Genomic DNA, 18,159 nt, shown 5'->3' on the forward strand with positions numbered 1-18,159 from the left:
AGGCCATGGAGGGGTGCAGTGTACTGGTCTGCGCCTTCCCTGGCTCGCTCAGCCTGCTTTCTTACAGAGGACCAACAAACAGCCCAGGGGTGGCCCCACCCACATGGACTGGGCCCTCCCACGTCAATCACTAATAAAGAAAATGCTTTATTAGTAGCTTGCTTGCAGCCCTATCTTACAGAAAACTTTTCTCAACTGAGGTTCCCTTCTCTAGGACTACTCTAGCCCGTGTCCAGTTGCATAACACTAGCCAGTACAACCTCACAGAAGGTTATGCATGAGTATATTTAAGAAACAAACATGAAAACGTAACTCACGAGACGACAGGGCTTTAAATTTCGCTCAAATGAGCTATAGTCATAGAAACCTTGAAAGTTAATGGAATAGAAGCTACTGCTAGTAATTCCACTGAAGTCTGCCCACTTTCCTTACTGCTGAAGTCCACTGAGTCAAACAACAGGAAAGACGTGAAAGTCACAACTTTAGGAATTCAATTCTGAACCGAAACAAGGATGATTTCCTACCAGGGAACAGACCCTAAGGAATTATCAGTACCGTGGTAACTAGTTACAGCAACATCTCTTACACTCTAAAAGACCAGAACTGGAACTGTTGCTGGACTCCACAGACAAAATTAATAATACACCTCCAGGTCACTAAGACTGCCACTGAGCACGTAGCTTGTTTAACCTGCCTTTAAGAAAACAATGTAACAACCAACCTTACTGTCTTGGATTTTTTATGTAATCGGTCTTTACAACCTAAGTTAATGCACGGCTGTAATTTTTTTTTGTGTTTTTTTTTTTGATTGTTTGTTTGTGTTTTGCTCTCCCAGAACTCATTATGTAGACCAGGCTGGCCTCAGACTTAACAAAGATCTGCCTCCCCTTGGAACTGGAATTACAAGGCGTACACCCCCATGCCTTGCTCCTAGAGTAATACCTGTATGGTTTAATAATCATTTGACAAACACATCAAAAACAGAGACGAACATCATCGTATAAAATGAGTGCCAACCATAAATGCTGACCACAACAAGTGGATATTGCTTCATTAACAGTGACATCTGAAATACTACTGTTATCTGGATCAGCTGGGGTTGATTCCATGTAAAAATCTGTTAAAAGGCTTTTGTAAAGTAGCCCTCATTCTTTCCCTGTATAATGCTTTGTGCTGTTCAATAAAACTGAGAGTGAAGCCATTTATTAGACACAGAGACGAATTCACAGAGCCACCTTCAGGTGAACGGGCAGAGATGTGGAGAGTGAAGCAGAGTTCCTATCTCAGCTCACTTTTGGTGAAATAGCACCAATGGAAGGGGCTCTGACTTCCTTAAAGCCATACCGTGGTGACTCAGTTTACTATTAATGTATTCAAATGGACTACACAATACCACTAAAAATGGAATAACTTCTCATTGTGTTAGGCTGACTCCATGAGTCACTTACATTTATCAGTCATTATTAAATAGAATTTATAAAGCCATGTAGTATTATTGTAATGATCTGATAAAGACTTGAGCTTCCACGGTGTTCAAGTGCCTGTTCTTAATTTTGGCTGTCCTCCCGCCCCAGGGCTTTTCTCTTTTGTTTAGTCACAATTGTGCTTTATACATTAACAGTGCAGAGTCCACTTATACTGTAACCACACAGTTTTGTATATGTGTATGATCAAGTATAAATAAATACACAAACACAGGTAAGGAAGTTAAAATCAAAAATTTAAGATAAGGAACCTAGGTTGGACTCCAGGGAGTCACGGTGAATTATGCTGTTTATGTAAATCTCCCAAAAACAGAAGTGTCAATTAGATTTTTATTAATCTCACTGCTATTTCAAGTCTAGTTTCTCTGAAGCCAACACCATGTTGAAATTTGGTATCTTTCCTCAGAATGGTGGGCCAGAACATGAGAACCACCTTGGAAACCTGCCATTACTGATTCTCTAGAGTGCTCTTTTCGAACATTCTACTCTAGGCCAAACGAATTCTCCTTGTCAAATTCTCCTTGTGAGAGTAATGCCACTAATGCCAGATCAGTTCATGGCTGGACGCATTACATGCTATCTTTGGTCATGCCTAATTTTTACAGCTGATACAAAAGGCACAATTAAATAGAAAAAAAAAAGAGCCCTAATGTAACACGTGTACTAAAGAAAAAATTAAAACTGCTCCTTTGTTGGGCTGTGGTGATGGTGGCCACGCCTTTAATCCCAGCACTGGGAAGGCAGAGGCAGATCTCTGAATTTGAGGACAGCACGGTCTATAGAGTGAGTTTAAAGCCAGTCAGGGATACACAGAGAAACCCTGTTTTGAAAAACAATACAAAACAAAAACCATGTCTTCTTCAAATAGGTTGAATGTCTTTCCCAAATCATTATACACTGACATTCAAATGCGGTTTACAGCTGGGTTCCACAACTTGCTTCCCGGGTTAGTGTGGATCAAAGAAGCAGTCTTAGTACACTGGTGAACACATCAGAAAACTCTGAAAATGTATTTCTGAATTGTTTCATTAAATGCAATTTGAGAATATAGAAAGCTCTGCCAGGCTGTCTCCTATTTAAAAGAATGAGGGGCTAAACCAACCTTCTAAATGACAAGTACTATCACACCCTCCACATATTAACAATCACACTGACCAGTGTAAAGATGTTTGCTGCTTGATAAACATGTGCTGTTGTTGCCGCAATATGAAGACTGGCCTATGCCTACAGGACTATACAATAATTAACATATAAAATACTGTAAAGAAAGAAAGCAAGCATAGTTGGGCATGGTCATGCCTGTAATTCTAGCCCTTGGGAGGTGGAGGAAAGAAGATCAGAAGTTCAAGACTTTCCTATGAGAGGGGGGACAAGGTGGGGGGGGAGGAAGAATATATGAATGAATACATAATGAACAAACGAATGGGTAAGCGTATGAACCTAGAGAATAGGAGAAAACACTTGCCAACCACGCAAGGGACTTTCATCCAGAATACAAAGAACTCCAGAGAACTCTTGCAACTCAAGTAGAAAAGAGAACTGAACTTTAAAATGAGCAAAGAATCTGAAAACTGTCAAAAGAAATATGTGTGTATGTGTATGATGTGTGTGACCAATAACACGAAAAAAATGCTCAAATCATTAGTTATTAGAATAATAGAGACACAATAACAGCAATTTTTTGTTTGTAAGTTTTAAGACAGGGTCTTCTTATGTAGCCCTGGGTGTCTTTGTTGTGTAACAGGGTTAGCCTCAAATTCACAAAGATTTGCCTGCCTCTGCCTCCTGTGCTTTGGGAGTAAAGGAACAATTTTTAAAACACAGAAAATAATGTGTTAGTGACATCATAGAAACAGAAACCTCTGTGCATTAGTGCTAAGACTTTAAATCAAATCTTGAGAAAGTAGGTTAGTGGCTTCTGGAAACTTACAACATAGTGAGCATGGGCGCAGCAGTCCCATACTGAGGTCTAATTACAGGCATTGCCATGCGCACACGAAAACCACAGTAAATGCTCACAGACTGGCTTGTCTATAAATGTTCATAGTAGCAAACAGACCAAAGGTGGAAATAGCCCAAATGTCACCATCAGTTGAAGAAAAATAAAAGTATGACATACTTTTATGTCAATAAAAATTCTCTAATATGGACTAATCCTGGAAGCACCACATTAAATCAAAGAAAAGTCAGAAAAGGCCATAGTTTATATGAAATACAGAGTAAGTAACTTCACAGAAAGTGAGCGCATTAGCTGTTGCTCTCACAAACTGAGGAGAGAGTGGCTGCTGTGGGACAGGGGCTTCTGGGGGGGGGCACAAGCACTTAAAGGGCAGCAACTTCTAGTGTCAGAGGTGGCTCAGTGGTTACAGCACTTGCTGCTCTTGCAAGGGTTCAGTTCCCAGTACCCATGATTCACAAGCCAATGTTCATTTCTGACCTCCTGGGAACTGACCACGCATGTGCACATACACACATGCACAGAAACGCTCATAAAATACATTTTAAAAGGAAAAGGGCGTCTTTCAGAAAATGTGAATCACATTTCAATAAAACTGTTAAGAAAAGCAACCAAATAAAAATGTATGATTTTTCAACTAGCATACTTTTCAAAGCAACAAGACACACTAGATGACGCTCTCAGCAGGAACCATCACTGAGTGCAGGACTGTGATAGAAAGGTGCTAAGCTCCCTTTGGAGACCTCAGGCGGACAATGAAACTGTCAATGTGTACTGTAAAAGCAACTTAATTTGAGGAAGTCGTTCCCCCCAAACACACGGCTCTTTTGAAAAGAATGAAATGTGCTACAGTGCTCGGCTTTCTACGTTCTCTGTGCCTGCTCACCCTTTGTCCATAAAAGGACTCGTGTCTGTCCTTTTAGATTTGTGGACCCCGAAGTGTGGGCACAAACCACCTTCACAGCTCTGACAATCAACAGATGCATAAACTAAAGAGCATTAGCATCAGAACTGTAGAGGCAGCCGCCATGGATGGGAAGCCTACACTTCTGTCAAAGAGAGTGCATTGGGCCGAGCTGGCCCACTCCAGAGATGTGTGTTACCTGAGTCTTTTACGCTTTAAGACAGGATCAAACCCTTGTTTTAAGAAGTTACCTGTTGCTTTTTTAAAAATAAGTTATGTCATCACACTAACTAAAATGAATGGCAGTAGGAAATTGGTTCCAATATCACAGACCTTACTCAACATCAGTTGGCTTAACTGCCTTGATACTAACAGGAGAAGGAACTTTTTCAAAACTAAATTTACTATAACAAGTTCAGCTACGGTTGGATGGCCTTAAGTCTGGTCATCAACAGCACCGTCTTACAGCTGCCGCCTCGGCTCTAAGGTGCGTCTGCTGAATGGAGTCTTCTCAGATGGCGTTCCTTCACAGTATTCCTTACATGTAACCTATGTCATTGCTTCTGTCTGAGAATGGAAACCACTGTACTCTCGCTAACTAAACCAACTGGCTTAAAAGTGCTGACGGCGCAGAACTCTTAGGGACGCGGATGAGGGACTTACGGTCACCTCGAGTTCCATACCTGGAATGCACTGTGCAGTGGCTTCAGTGGTTATGGTTGGAGCAACAGGGGGCTGCTGTTGGCTGGAGCTCACTTCAGGCTCTGTGTTAACAGAGGGAGAGAGGGCTACCTCACAAGATGAGACCTGGCTAGGCAAATGGGGCAGGAACTCCTCCGAAGCAACTTGCTCATCCTGTCCAGGCAGCTGCAGGGCAGACAAAGGGATACTGATCTGTTTGTTAGGATGTGATGTGCTCACAGGCATCTGCATGGTCACCTGGTGGGCAGTGCCATGGGCACCAGGGGGTCCTCTATTTGGTGAAGCCAGAGATACTCTAGCAGTCTTTGGGATGATGGGTCTGGAGATCACGGAGGGGGATGCTGACATAATGTGTGGGTCTAATTCCGTGTTGATGGCAGATGTTACATGGGGAATCAGTTTAGCAGACCCTATACAGGAGGGACCAGCATGAGTCTGGGGCTTGGGTTTGGCCATCTGTGTCAGTGAAAGGGCTGGTCCATCCACTCCTCCAGTCAGCTCTGCATTTGCCACAATGTAGTAATCTTCTGGGATCTCTTGCTTGATTTTCTTGATGATGACATCATTACTACATTCATCGACCATCTGTCCCTGGGAACTTGAATGGATGGAAGATGGGACTATTCCTGGCCTTTTGCGACCAATGCTTTGAGGCCTCTGGGTTTGGGGTTCAAAGTCACTGTCCTCATCTGTAACAGAAGATTCGCAAACCATGTCAAACAGTGTGTTTTCGTCTTCATACTCCTCGCCAGCTTCATCCAGTTCAGAGGGCTCACTGCAGTAAGAGAAGTCGCAAGAGTCTCTGGTCCGGTTACAGTCCAGCTTTGCCTTCACAGGTCTCCCAGGGTACCTTTCCACAGGGCTAGTCTGTGTCTCAGAAGGCACCCCAATTATACTGGGACTATCAGAATTAAAACTTCGGTTGTCCTGGAAACAAACCCTCTCTTGGGACCCAGCTCTGCAAGTAGCTGTTAGTGGCCAGTGGTATGCATGGCCAGCACTGCAGCCCCACATTGCAGTCAGGTTCCCATGGGAACCTTCAGACAGCAAGTGTTTCAGGTTTGGAATGAGGCTGCAAATGGTCCCATGGCTGTGGGCCCAGCTGACCAGTTTGGACAGATTCTCAGATGAGGTATGAAGACAATCCTCCATGTTACAGGATCAGCAGTGTCTTTCCTAAGGGAAATAACCAGAATGAGAAACTGTTATTACCCAAGACATTCCCACATCGCAATTCATTCTTTTCCAACTATAATCATTTGGAATAAAGAAAGGAAGTGTGCTTGTAGGCTGCACGTAGAAATCACCACTGCATAGGAACAGGGGGAAAGGTAAGACAGCGGCCGTCCACACAGGACAGAGTTTCAAGAAAAGTTTGTTAGTTTCCTTTATTGCTACAATTCCTGCAAATAAAGAAACAATGAAGAGAGAGAAGCAGGGCTGGAGTGGGGGCGCCTTTCTTCATGCTGTATTCTCTTCCAGCGTGACAGGAGGTCATTTGCTCGGTCCTTCAGGAAACGTGGCACTATCTGCATTAAGCAAGAGGGCTGTTCTTCACCACCATCATCTAGTAAACGGCATTCCTGGAGACAGAGCTGAAAGCAAAGTGTGGATCCACTGCAGGGTGAACGTGAGAGTGGGAAGGTCAAATCTGCTGGACGCTAGAGAACAAGGAGGGACTGAGGCACTAAACTTAGCAGGTGAAGAAGAAGTCTTTGAGGAAAAGGAAGAACATAGAAAAGGTGTGCAAAGCAGCAAGAACGGGCAGCCTTGGGTTCTTGAGCCACACATCACAGCCATTCTAAATTCCTGAAATGACACCGTTCATTCCAGGTAGAGGTAAAAAGCCTTCTGAGGGCCCAAGGATAAACAACTGAAACAGGGTTAAATCATTCCTTTACCAGTAGGTGGAGTCAGAACCAGTGGCTGCAAGCCCTGGCTGGGCTGTAAGTAGGACAGAAGGATGGGGAGGGAAGCGGACACAAAGGCCTGTGGAGTCTTCAGATGAGAGGAAAGCTAGACAGAGAGACACAAAGGCCTTCAGCGTGCTCTATCTGCCCTGGTCACTCTCAGAGACTGAAACTGTCTCCACACGGTATTCCCCACACCTCATATGGCTGACAAAATAGATCACACAGCATCATACAGTTACCAAGTGACACGCCACTAAACATCAAAGCCAAAGGACTCCTGCTCTGAGAGACATCTACGTGTGAGATATGATTACCCTAAACTAGTGAACAAGCGTCTAGTGTTTTAACATAACCCTGCATGGTAAGCAAGAGACAGTCCATGTACCTTTAAAATCTGAAACACGACACAGATGTTCTAACATTGAGACCAGCACCATCTATAGGTTTGGTTTTTCTTTCCTTTTTCTTTTCTCCCTGTAGCCCTGGATGTCCCAGAACTCTTATCTGCAGACCAATCTGGTCTCCAACTCAGAGATTCACCTGCCTTTGCGTCCCTGGGAATTCTGAGATTAAAGGTGCACGCCACCAACCACCCGGCAATACTATTTCTTTTCTGTTTTTTGTTTGTTTGTTTTTCTTTTTCTTTTTTTTTTTTTGGAGACAGGGTCTCTTTGTGTAGCCCTCAGTGTCCTGGAACTTGGTCCGTAGACCAGGATGCACTGGAACTTACTGAGATTCCCTGGCTTCTGCCTCCTGCTTCCATCTACAGGTCTGTACACCAATGATGTAAACACATTATTATTAATATTTAATGGTCAAGTCCTGCTGTCAGGCACTGTTGTGGGGCTTGACGTATAAACAACCTAATTACTTAAATATAATTTGATTCAGTGAATTAGATTAGTGCCTTAATTTTATAAATGAGAAGAAATTAAGGTGCTCACACAAAGTAAGCAGCAGACCTAATGTTTGACCTTATGTTGTTCTCTAAAGTCTGTGCTCTTTATAACATCCCATCTCCGGCATTTTTTAAACTTACATGTGTGCCTGTGTATAGGCATATGCATGTTGAGTGATGGTGCATTGGAGGCCAAAGGCACCAGATTCTCCCACAGCTGGAGTTACAGGTGCCCGAGTCACCTGATACGGTGCTGGGAACCAAATCTGGTTTCGCTCTGAGAGTAGTACAGACTCTTAATCCCCAAGCCACCTCTCCAGCTCACAGGTGTAACCTGACCGGCTTCAGACTCACGATCCTCTAGCTCCTACCTCTTCAGTGCATCTTCCAGTGTCTGCCAACATAACCAGCCGGCATAATGACAGCAGGGGAGTTTTACCTCAGGTCTGGGCCACCGTCACGGTAACGCTGACTGGAATTTGTTTGTTCTACGAAGCTGAGTTTTACATTTGTTTAGGTTTATACCTGAATCAGAACGATGAGCTCCTACTGTTAGATTTATTTTGTTATCACTTTTCTTTTCAATAAATATATTTTGAAGCACTCAACCCAGACTGGGTCACTAGCCCATTAATTTTGCTCTCACCATAGTGAATACACACCACAGACCAAATGGGCTCACCATTGCTTCTCCTATGAGAAGTAATACCAGACCTGGAACTAGAAATTTCTGTTAGGAGCCTACTGGGAAGGAGGCAGGCAACCAGAAGTCAAACAGAATCCTACAGGTAATTGCAGCAGTCCGCATCCTCAGTGAAAGTCTACCACCCAGGAACTCACAGGATTTGGTCAAGCTGGGTAAAGAAGGCCTGAAAAACATCTAAGAATTTTCAACATAAAGTTTCAGACAAAACAGCCTGGATAGTCAGTTACACTCCACAGGAGGCAGCTGGGAAGAGGGCAGGGCTTGTGGCACAAGCAGTTCCTACAGGTAGACCTGACTAGCAAGGATTACTGCTTGCATTCTGTAGGGGGCGCCAAAGATCCGGGCAAGGAACCCCCTGTTGGAACAGAGCCCATCGTCAGGCAGTGGCCTGGGCTCTCAGGCAGTAACCAGAACTCCTCAGGCAGTAGCCAGGACTTATTCCCACCCTCCAGCCTGCACTACCTAATGGAACTTCAGCTCCTGCTCAGTGGAGCATTAAGCAAATGCCTAGGAGCCACCTGGGTCAGCATTAGCTCAAGGATCCCCACTAGCATTGTCCACTGAAGACTGAAGTCAGTCTCTAGCTTTTGCTTGGGTGACCTGCGCTCAAAAGGCAAAGTGCTCGCTGAAATGGAACCAAGTAAAACGGTGTGAATGCCTGGGGTTCCATAGATCATCCTGCAGGAGACTGTGTCTAGAGAACCCAAGGACACTGCTGGAGACGGGCTGCTCCTTGCTTGGCTATGCACTGTGCACTTGTCCTGCAACACCACCCAGCCTTCAGTGCAGTCCGTACCATGTTTAGACTCTCTCTTCCCACAAGGCAGTCCTGAGCTACAGGCATGGTGGAACCAATGAGACCCGGGTACACACTGCCCAGCACTATCCACTTCTTGCGGCCTCTGGCTCTTCCTGCATCCCTCAGCCTCTGCGTCTCTTCATGGTAGCTCATCTTCATTTTGTGAATGTGCATGTCTCTGCATGTATGTGCCTGGTGTATGTGTTCATGTGGACACGGGTGTACTGCATGACTGCGGGAGATGGAGACTGACCTGAGGGTCCTCCTTAGCTGCTTCCCAATCCTACTTATTGTATGTATACTGTCATTTTGTCTGCGTGTGTATCTGTGTACCACAGTGGAACCTAAGTCCCCTGAGAGAGCGGTCGGTGCTCTTACCTGCTGAGCTGTCTCTCCAGCTCCTGTCCCCTCCACTCCTTTGAGACAGACTCTCTTGCTGAACCAGCACGTTGATTGGGCCAGGCTCTCTAGCCAGTGAACTGCAGGCAGCCTCCTGATCTAGCACTGGGATTATGGGTGTGAGTCATCATAGCTGGGTGCTAAGGATGCAGACGGAAGGCCTTATGCTTGTGCAGTGCACTTTACCTGAGCCACTGCCCTGCCCTTTACAAGCATTTAAACAGCAATGGAACTGAACTATCAACCTTGAATTAGAGTCAGGGCAGACCACGGGAGTAACCTTTTCAATAGTTTGAGGAAAATTGTTTTAAAGAAAATAATATTCAGATCTAAAAGCATTATGCCACTTTCCCCAAACCCAAGAAAACCAGCTAGTAGTCAAGCTGAAGTGAAAAGCTGGCTTCCAGTTGGCATTGGATGCCTCAACCTGCTGGACAATCTTTACAAGTCCTAACTCTTCAAAGCCTTTTTTACTGCTTGTTTTAAAACTACCCAATCTCAGGTGCTCACATATAAGATTTCTGTAACAAACTCATTTTTTAAATGTCCTTCAGTAAAAGGTCTGATAGTTTTACTGGTAAATTCTGTTATGCTAGGGGAAAAAAAAAATCCCAGGAAGCTGGGCATTGAGGCACACACTTGTGATACCAGCAGCAGGGAGGCTGAAGAATGGAGGTTATGAATTTGAGGCTAGCCTGCTTGTATGGCAAAATTCTATTTCTACATAAATAAAAGGGGGGGGGGTGGCACACACCTTTAATCCCAGAATTCAGGAGGCAGAGGTAGGAGGATCTGAGTTCAAGGCCAGCTTGGCCAATAGAGTTAGTTAAAGGGTAGCCAGGGCTACAGAGAAAACTTGTCTTGAAAAACAATAAATAGAGGGGGGGGGGTTTACTCACTAGCTTTAAGGAGGAAAGCCTAACCCTTACAGATGACATTGTTGTAATAAACTTATAATTGTAACTACTTCCAAATGCTTATGTAAAGATCCCTCGAAAATCATTAACAAAAGGAATCCAGTAATACAGATATAGGTAACATCGTCACCAAGCAAAATATATCCCAGAAGTACAAGGCAGAACATTCAAGTCAATAGATAAGTAAACAAACAAAATGCAAGGTACTAACAGTTTATAGGAGAAAATCCAAAAGATCACTTCACAAGTGCAGGGAAAAAATCCTCTTAACAAACTGGTAACAGTTGTGAAAACTCCCCAAATGGACGAAGAACACCTACGAACACTTGTGGCTAATATTCATATTTTAATGCGAGAGAATGGATCATTTCCTCTGAGTGAATGTGACATGAACGTCCGCTTATTCTCACTTCTACTCAACACTGCCCTGGGAAATCCAACCACTGAGATTGGTCAAAACAGCGGAGGTCACTGAGAAGGCCTCATGTGGGAGGAGGAAATCAGACCCTTCCTATTCGTAAGGGGCAGGCAGGCCTGTTTAGTTTAAAGACCAAGAGAGTTCACCAAATACTGCTGGAAAACACTATTAAACCTTGCAAAAGCAACAGGAGCAAGTCTAATAAGAGATGCTGAAGACTTCTGTACAAAGCAGCTGGGATAGCAGCACGCACCTTCAATCCTAGCACTTGGAGGCAGAGGCAGGCGGCTGGTTCTAGGAGTTCATGGCCAGCCAGGTTATAGAGCGAGTTTCAGGACAGCCAGGGCTACCCAGGGAGAGAAAAATTAAAGTACAAAGACATGAGAAAAAATAAGCATGTCACAAATAAGTGGGTAAACCATATTAGTGTATTTCAGAAGTCGAAATACTTAGATTGTCTCCTAATCCAGCTGTAGATTCAATGTAATTCTAACCACAAAGGTATTACAGGTCACGGAAATATTTCGTGGAAATATTTCGTTGTGGCGATGACAGCAAAGCATTACTTAATTGTAAGCAAGAGAGTGACTTTAGAGCCATTCTGATGACAGGAGGAAAAGATGAAACTAGAAGCTGGAATTCAAGTGAGACGGAACAATAACCCCCTCGAAGAGTGGCAGGTGGGTGGGGGTGGGGACAGCAGCTCTGTGCTGCTCCTCACTCTCACGGAGACACACAGTCACACTTTGTTAACTAGTTATGCTTTTCCCCAAAAAACAAAAAAAAAAAATAAAAAACAAAAAACCCCAAGGCTGGGTCGCAGCTCCAGAGGATCAAGGTTGGATTCCTGAAACCACACGTGCCTTACTACAGTTCCAGAGGATCCAGTACCCTCCTTCTGGCCTCCACAGACACCAGGCAAGCATGCAGTGCAGTTACATACACATAGATGCACACAGGCAAGACGCTTACACACCTAAAAATAAGTATTAAAAAATCTGAATATTTCAAAATTCTTAGCAAGTCTAATTATTCACGGTCTTAAGTTTTCAGTTTACACTGAATAGAGGTCTTCATTCTTCAGCATAGAGAAGGATGAAGGCCATCACAAGAGGTGCATTGATTGCATTGCACCAATCTCTCCACTGGCTGCACCACCAGATCACATTTACATGTTGTTCTACACTCTCTGATACAGGACCAACCGGGAGACAAGAGTCTGACCCAAAGGCCTCCCAGAGGCCTAGCTTTCTTTCACCACCTAGTCAGAAGGTGCTACCCAGGAGGGAGAAAAGGAATCAAAGGTCCTACCCAGCTGTGTAGGCCATAAATCACAATGGCTAGCACAGCAAGGTATCCCCAAAGGTGGGGGTAACCAACTGCTGTCTAATTGAACTTAGGGCCCCATTCAGTAGGAATGTCTGGTCCTAAAATCTTGGTCAACTACCAGTGGCTGGTGAGGCCTAGGAACCTGCTACCTTTCCAAACCAGTATAATCTTCCACTGCGTTCTTAATACTTACCCTTATAGGCACAGTAAGTGAAGCTCTGACCCCCTCATCAACAAAGCGACAGAATCCATTACAGAAAGTCCCGATTGGTCAAAAATCTAGACAACGACTCATTGGGCGCCTGATAGAGCCTGATAGAGCCCTGCAGTATCTCCAACACAGCCTCTACACCTCAGGTTCAGGGAACACGAGGAACTGGGGAGGAAGGAGTGTAAGAGCCAGAGGCCTAGGAGGACTGAGTCTTCTAGGTTTGACAGGGAAACTACACTCATGTCTCAACAATATAGCTACTTAAACACCACCAGCTGAAAAGCAACACGGACAGGAGGGCTCTCACAAAGCACCACAAAGAACACAGTCAATTAATCACTATTGAGAAAGGAAGAATCAATCTTCCCCATACTGAACTCTCAGCAGGTTATCTAATATCAAGTGGTCAGGCCCTAAAAACATACGCTTACAAGTGACAAGAAATAGACTCAGCAGCCATTATATGTATGCATAGGTAAAATGCATAAATGCAATAAAAATAAAGAAAAGGAGGCCATGAATTTGAGAAGTGGAGGATTTGGGAGAGGTTGAAGGGAAGAGAGGGGTAAAATATATGAAATTAAAAAAAAATGGTGTTCTATCAACAGGCATATTTGACATGATGCTTCATGCTTTTATAGCCCATGTGAAGAAGTACAGTAAGCAGAAAACCTGAAAATTCCTTCTCACAGTAAATGATACTGTATTCTTATGCTGCCTCATGTTCCCCGACGTTCACGGCCAAGAGAGCAATGGTATCTTTCAAACAAAGAGTCTGTCCTAGATGCTAAAGACCCCACCTTAGGAGTGAGCTAAGCTGGCTGGGTCTAGACTTCTGAGAACAGCATGAGAATAAGAGGCGCCCTCTCCAGTCCAAAGGCCTTGGCCAATTTCACTGGCATCCTCCACAGGAAGAAAGCCAGTCCCCAGGTCTCTGGTCTCCCCAGCCCTGAGCTTCTCTGCTGTCTGTCCCTTTCTTTTGACTCCCGGGGTACTGCCTCTACCATTCACCTTGGTTTGCTGCGGCTCCTCGTTTCTTTCCTACCTGCTGTTAGCAGTGTTTTCTTCCCATGTTATGCTCTCTCTAGATAGTGTTCTCCACCCATGGAGATCTGGTTATCAGGTACAGACTCTTGACAGTTAATATCCAAAGCAATATTAATAATTGATGTTATCCTCTTGGCTGCTGAAGTTCAAACTCTAGCCAACACCCCTCCCCAACACCCCCTGACTCAGACATAAGCTCTTATTTGTCCAAAGGAACCAACAGGCCTGGTTCAATTCTGGAAACTCCAGCCACTAGCTCTCAAAATTACTAAGTGTTAAAAGAGTTTATGGTTTGTAGCACTGCAACCTTCTGAAACTCACAGAACTGATAAAGCAGTCAGACAGAGGTGTGTTTTCTTTCTTACGCAGTTGCTGACCTTTTAAAAATGTGGTAACACTCTGCCTACAAGTCTTATATAAATCACTGTCTCTCAGGAAGGGAGGATGTATCTGTCTCATTACCGTGACATATTTGCTCATGGGAGTGAGACCTGAAGCTACTCATATCTCGTTCTAATAACTCCTCTCTTCTGACTCATTTTAGAAACAAAATGACAAGTGCTGAACGCTATGTTAATTGTTCCAGAAGAGGAGGGTAGGGTAGGCAATGGCAACACTGGGGTGTGAGTAACCTATTTTTACTCATAACAAACTCTGAAATAAGTTCAATAAACATCAAGATAAGGTTTGACACTTGAAAATATTGAAGACCATTTTCCTCACAGATGCAAAAAAAATTTAAAAATCAATTGTTTGTTTGAATATTAGGGTCCCTTCGTAAAAGCACAAAATTTTCCATACTTTCTCATTCAGATTTTATAGTCTGATCTATTTCTCTATTGTACATCACTTGAGCTAGGAAGGACTTAGTGAAGGCCTGTGTCCCAAGCATGAGAATCTTAAATCTAACCCCAGCACTACACAGAGCCAGATGTAGTGGCATCTGTCTGTAACCACAGCCCTGGGGTCACACAAAGGAGACAGCAGATTCCTGAGTGAGTCCATCAGCCAGGCAATGGAGGAAGAGTGCCAGGGTTAGTGAGAGACCCTTCCTCAAAGCATCAGTGGAGAGAAACAAGAAGATACTCAAAGACAACTTCTGGCCTCCACACCTGCCCTCCCATGTACGTTCACACACACACACACACACACACACACACACACACACACACACACACACACACACACACACACACACACACACACCACCTTGTCTGAAATTCCTCCAGCTGTATTTTTATTTCTTGAAGGCAAATCTTTATTTCCTTGAAAACCATTCTAACTTATCTATGCTTAAGTATTTTTAATTCTAATTTTCACAGTGAAACTTCCATATTAAAAATGATATTCCATACTTATTCTGAATTAATTTTCTCAGCTATATTAAAAGTATTTGAAGTTTCTTAATTCAAAGGCATATCAATTTTGTCGAATAGTGAACAATATGTTACGGAATAAAAAAAGAATAAAAGGGCTTGAAGTTTTTATTATAGATACAAGGGAAAAACACAGGCAGAGGCAGAGACATGTGGGGGAGTCCAGGGTGGACATGACCAGCAGACTGGACTGGGCCATGTGAGGAGAAAGGGGAGAGGGGAGAGCCTGGAACCAGGAGGCAAAGAGGCCAAAACAGCCAAAAGGGGCCACATAACCAAAATGGCTGGCTTAATAGGAATCAGAGAAACTGGAGAAAGGTAAGGCCAGGGGTAGTAGATAGGATATGCTACCCAAGAAGACCATGAAGAAGGTAGGGACTGAGGGATGCTGGGAGAAGCATGTGGCCAGAGCTTGCTTTAATATGGTAACATATTAACACCCAAGTTAGCCCTCTGTCCAGGGTGTGAGACCTAACAGTTATATTTAGAGAATTCTCAGCATCTACAGATCTTACACTGCACTGCCAATGTCCCTGGGTCTCCATTATTCATCACTGGTCCTGGCGTTCCTCCTGTCTCCCGCTCCATCTCACTAGCTCCTCTGTGGATCTGGTCAGCTCTGAGGATATGCACTGCCTTAATGGCTCGCTCAGACCTCAGTAAAGGGCGTCACTATCTTGTTGGCTACTAAGGGCTGAACCCAGAGTTGAGATTCTTAAATATGTTTATTAAGATTCAGGAATTGGGGATAGAGAGAATGGCTCAGAGGTTAAAGATACAAACTAGCCAGGCAGACTTGAAGACCCAAGTGCAATCCACAGAATCCACATAAAAAGCAGGACACAGTGCTACCCATCTGCAGTCTGAGCAATATGGACAAGAGCAGAAATGTAAGGTTGGTAATGCAAGTTATGAAAATTAGAGGACTTAAATGCTTGAGATGATAAGGAAAAGAATTTACATACAAACCTCTGAACTCGCCGAGGTAGGATAAATGATAGAATATTTTCCCCTAAACTGACAAATACAAATGGACTGGACATTATGAATGTAACTATTACACCACAGATTTCATAATAGTTCCTACTGTATATTTTTTATTTTTATAAGAGAAAGAGCCTTTTGATTTAAACAAAAAGGGAGAACGTAGGGGTGAGTCTAGTGCTGTTTGTATTCAAATGCTAAACTCTGTACCCAAGATCTGGTTGCTCCAAGATGAGCAGATCCTCATGTACACCAGCTTTTATTTCATAACCTCGTTCCCACGTTATCCACAGGTGCCTACAGTCTGGGCTGGGCAGAAGAGGGGCTGGAAAGAAGGTTCCCAGGCTTGGGGTTGGAGGCAAAGACCACAAGTGAGGGGAGGAAGAAGGAAGCCACCATGGGGCAGGGGGATAGAGCACATGGCTATGAGGGCCAGCCTGTTGGGAGTAGGAGTGGCCCAGGCAGGACGTGGCAAGTGATACCTCAGGGTTACTGACAGGAAGTAGACAAAATAACACAAAATAATAAGGTTGATTCTGCCCAGCTCTAAAGTTTTAAGGCTTCTTATAAGCATAAAGGTTTGTGTCTTTTATTTGGGAACTAAATGATCTATAGTGGGGTAGAAATATTCAAACAATATTTACCACCACCCTATCCTTTCTCTCCATCACTCCGTGTGTGTGTGTGTGTGTGTGTGTGTGTGTGTGTGTGTGTGTGTGTGTGCGCGCGCGCACACACGCGCGCGAATATCCCACTGTGTGGCTGGCCTTCTCCCTCTTGTTTCTGCTCCTGGGTGCTGGGACACCAGTACAAGGAGCACACCAGCTTACCCAGCTCCTGTGTAGCTTATGAAATTTACATGGTGGCATAGTGTGATCCTCTCCAAAATCACACTGAAGTTTAATCCCCACTGTAACAATATTAAGAGAGAGCCCTGAGAAAATGGCTGAATCATGGTTCTGCCTTCATAAATGTACCTTATAGACAGAAAACTGTTTGTGCATTTCTGCTTTGGTGTCGTGTGAAGACACAGAGGCCTCTGTTCTCTCCCATCTTCTGTCATGTGAGGATGCTGCTAGAGGAGGACTATCAATGAAGCCAGCGCTCCTTACCAAACACGGAATCTGACAGCACCTTTCATCCTTACCTTCCCAGCTTTCACACTGTAAGAATACATTTCTGGTCTTTGCAAGCCATGCAGTCTCACGTGTTTTGTTACAGCAGAGTAAGCAGCCCCAGTACTTGGCACTAAGAGGTACCTAATAAAGCCAGAGGGTAAATACTACGATCACCCACAGTGTGACATAAAGCCTCGGTTTCAGCCTGACCCCCAACTTTCCCAGTCTATTCACGGTGTCCAGAATGTCTCTGGTGGCTAAAACTACAAATCTGTTCATTTCTTCTCCTTTATGAACTTTTTGTTTGTTTCATTGGTTTTGAGACAGGGTTTCTCTGTGTAGCCCTGTCTGTCCTGGAGACCAAGCTATCCTTGAACTCAGAATCCTTGACCCTGCCTCCTGAGTGCTACAATTAAAGGTATGTGCTACCACTGCCTGGCTATAAGATTTTTATTAATTAAAAATTATATTTTTATGTATATGAGTGTTTTACCTGCAGGTATGTCTGTGTATCACCTGTCTGCCTGGTGACAGCAGAGACCAGAAGAGACACTGGATCCCCTGGAACTAAAGTTACAGAGGTTTGTGAGCTGCCATCTGGTTGCTGGGAATCAAACCCAGCAGTGGAAGAGAAGCCAGTGCTCTCAACTTTTGAGCCAGCTCTCCAGCTCAAGTTCACTTATTCTTAACACCATTTCAAAATGGTGCCTGGAGGTTGGCTCTAATCTGAAGGGTTGGTACAAGGAGACACAGCAGCAACTCCAAACCAGGCCCCTCGGCTCTGATTTATGGGGCAGTCTGAGTTCTTTTTTGGAAAGTTCACCTCTAATTTGTCTGGGAAATGGTGGGGGGTGGGAAGGAGAAAGATTTTTCTTTGGCTCTGGGCTAATTAGCTTTCTGGGTCATCTTCCATTCTGTGTACATCTGTGCGTGTGTGAAATCTTCCTTTCTTAGTTTCCAGATTTCCTACAGATTTTGATTCTTTTTTCTTAGTAGG

The 18,159-nt window shown here is 44.1% G+C and overlaps 1 protein-coding gene across 2 annotated transcripts in view; it reads right to left on the minus strand.

Moving 5' to 3' along the window:
- Positions 1-18,159, minus strand: part of Kiaa1958 (KIAA1958 ortholog) — a 136,803-nt gene that overhangs the window by 62,366 nt on the left and 56,278 nt on the right. For both annotated transcript variants that reach the window (XM_032903455.1, XM_032903446.1), the window contains exon 2: positions 5,029-6,223. In XM_032903455.1, the coding sequence (XP_032759346.1) occupies positions 5,029-6,199 (1,171 nt within the window). In that variant the 5' untranslated portion in view covers positions 6,200-6,223. The remainder of the gene's footprint in view (positions 1-5,028; positions 6,224-18,159) is intronic.

Source organism: Rattus rattus, chromosome 1 (assembly GCF_011064425.1).
Source record: "Rattus rattus isolate New Zealand chromosome 1, Rrattus_CSIRO_v1, whole genome shotgun sequence".
In the NCBI taxonomy this organism is placed as follows: Eukaryota; Metazoa; Chordata; class Mammalia; order Rodentia; family Muridae; genus Rattus; species Rattus rattus.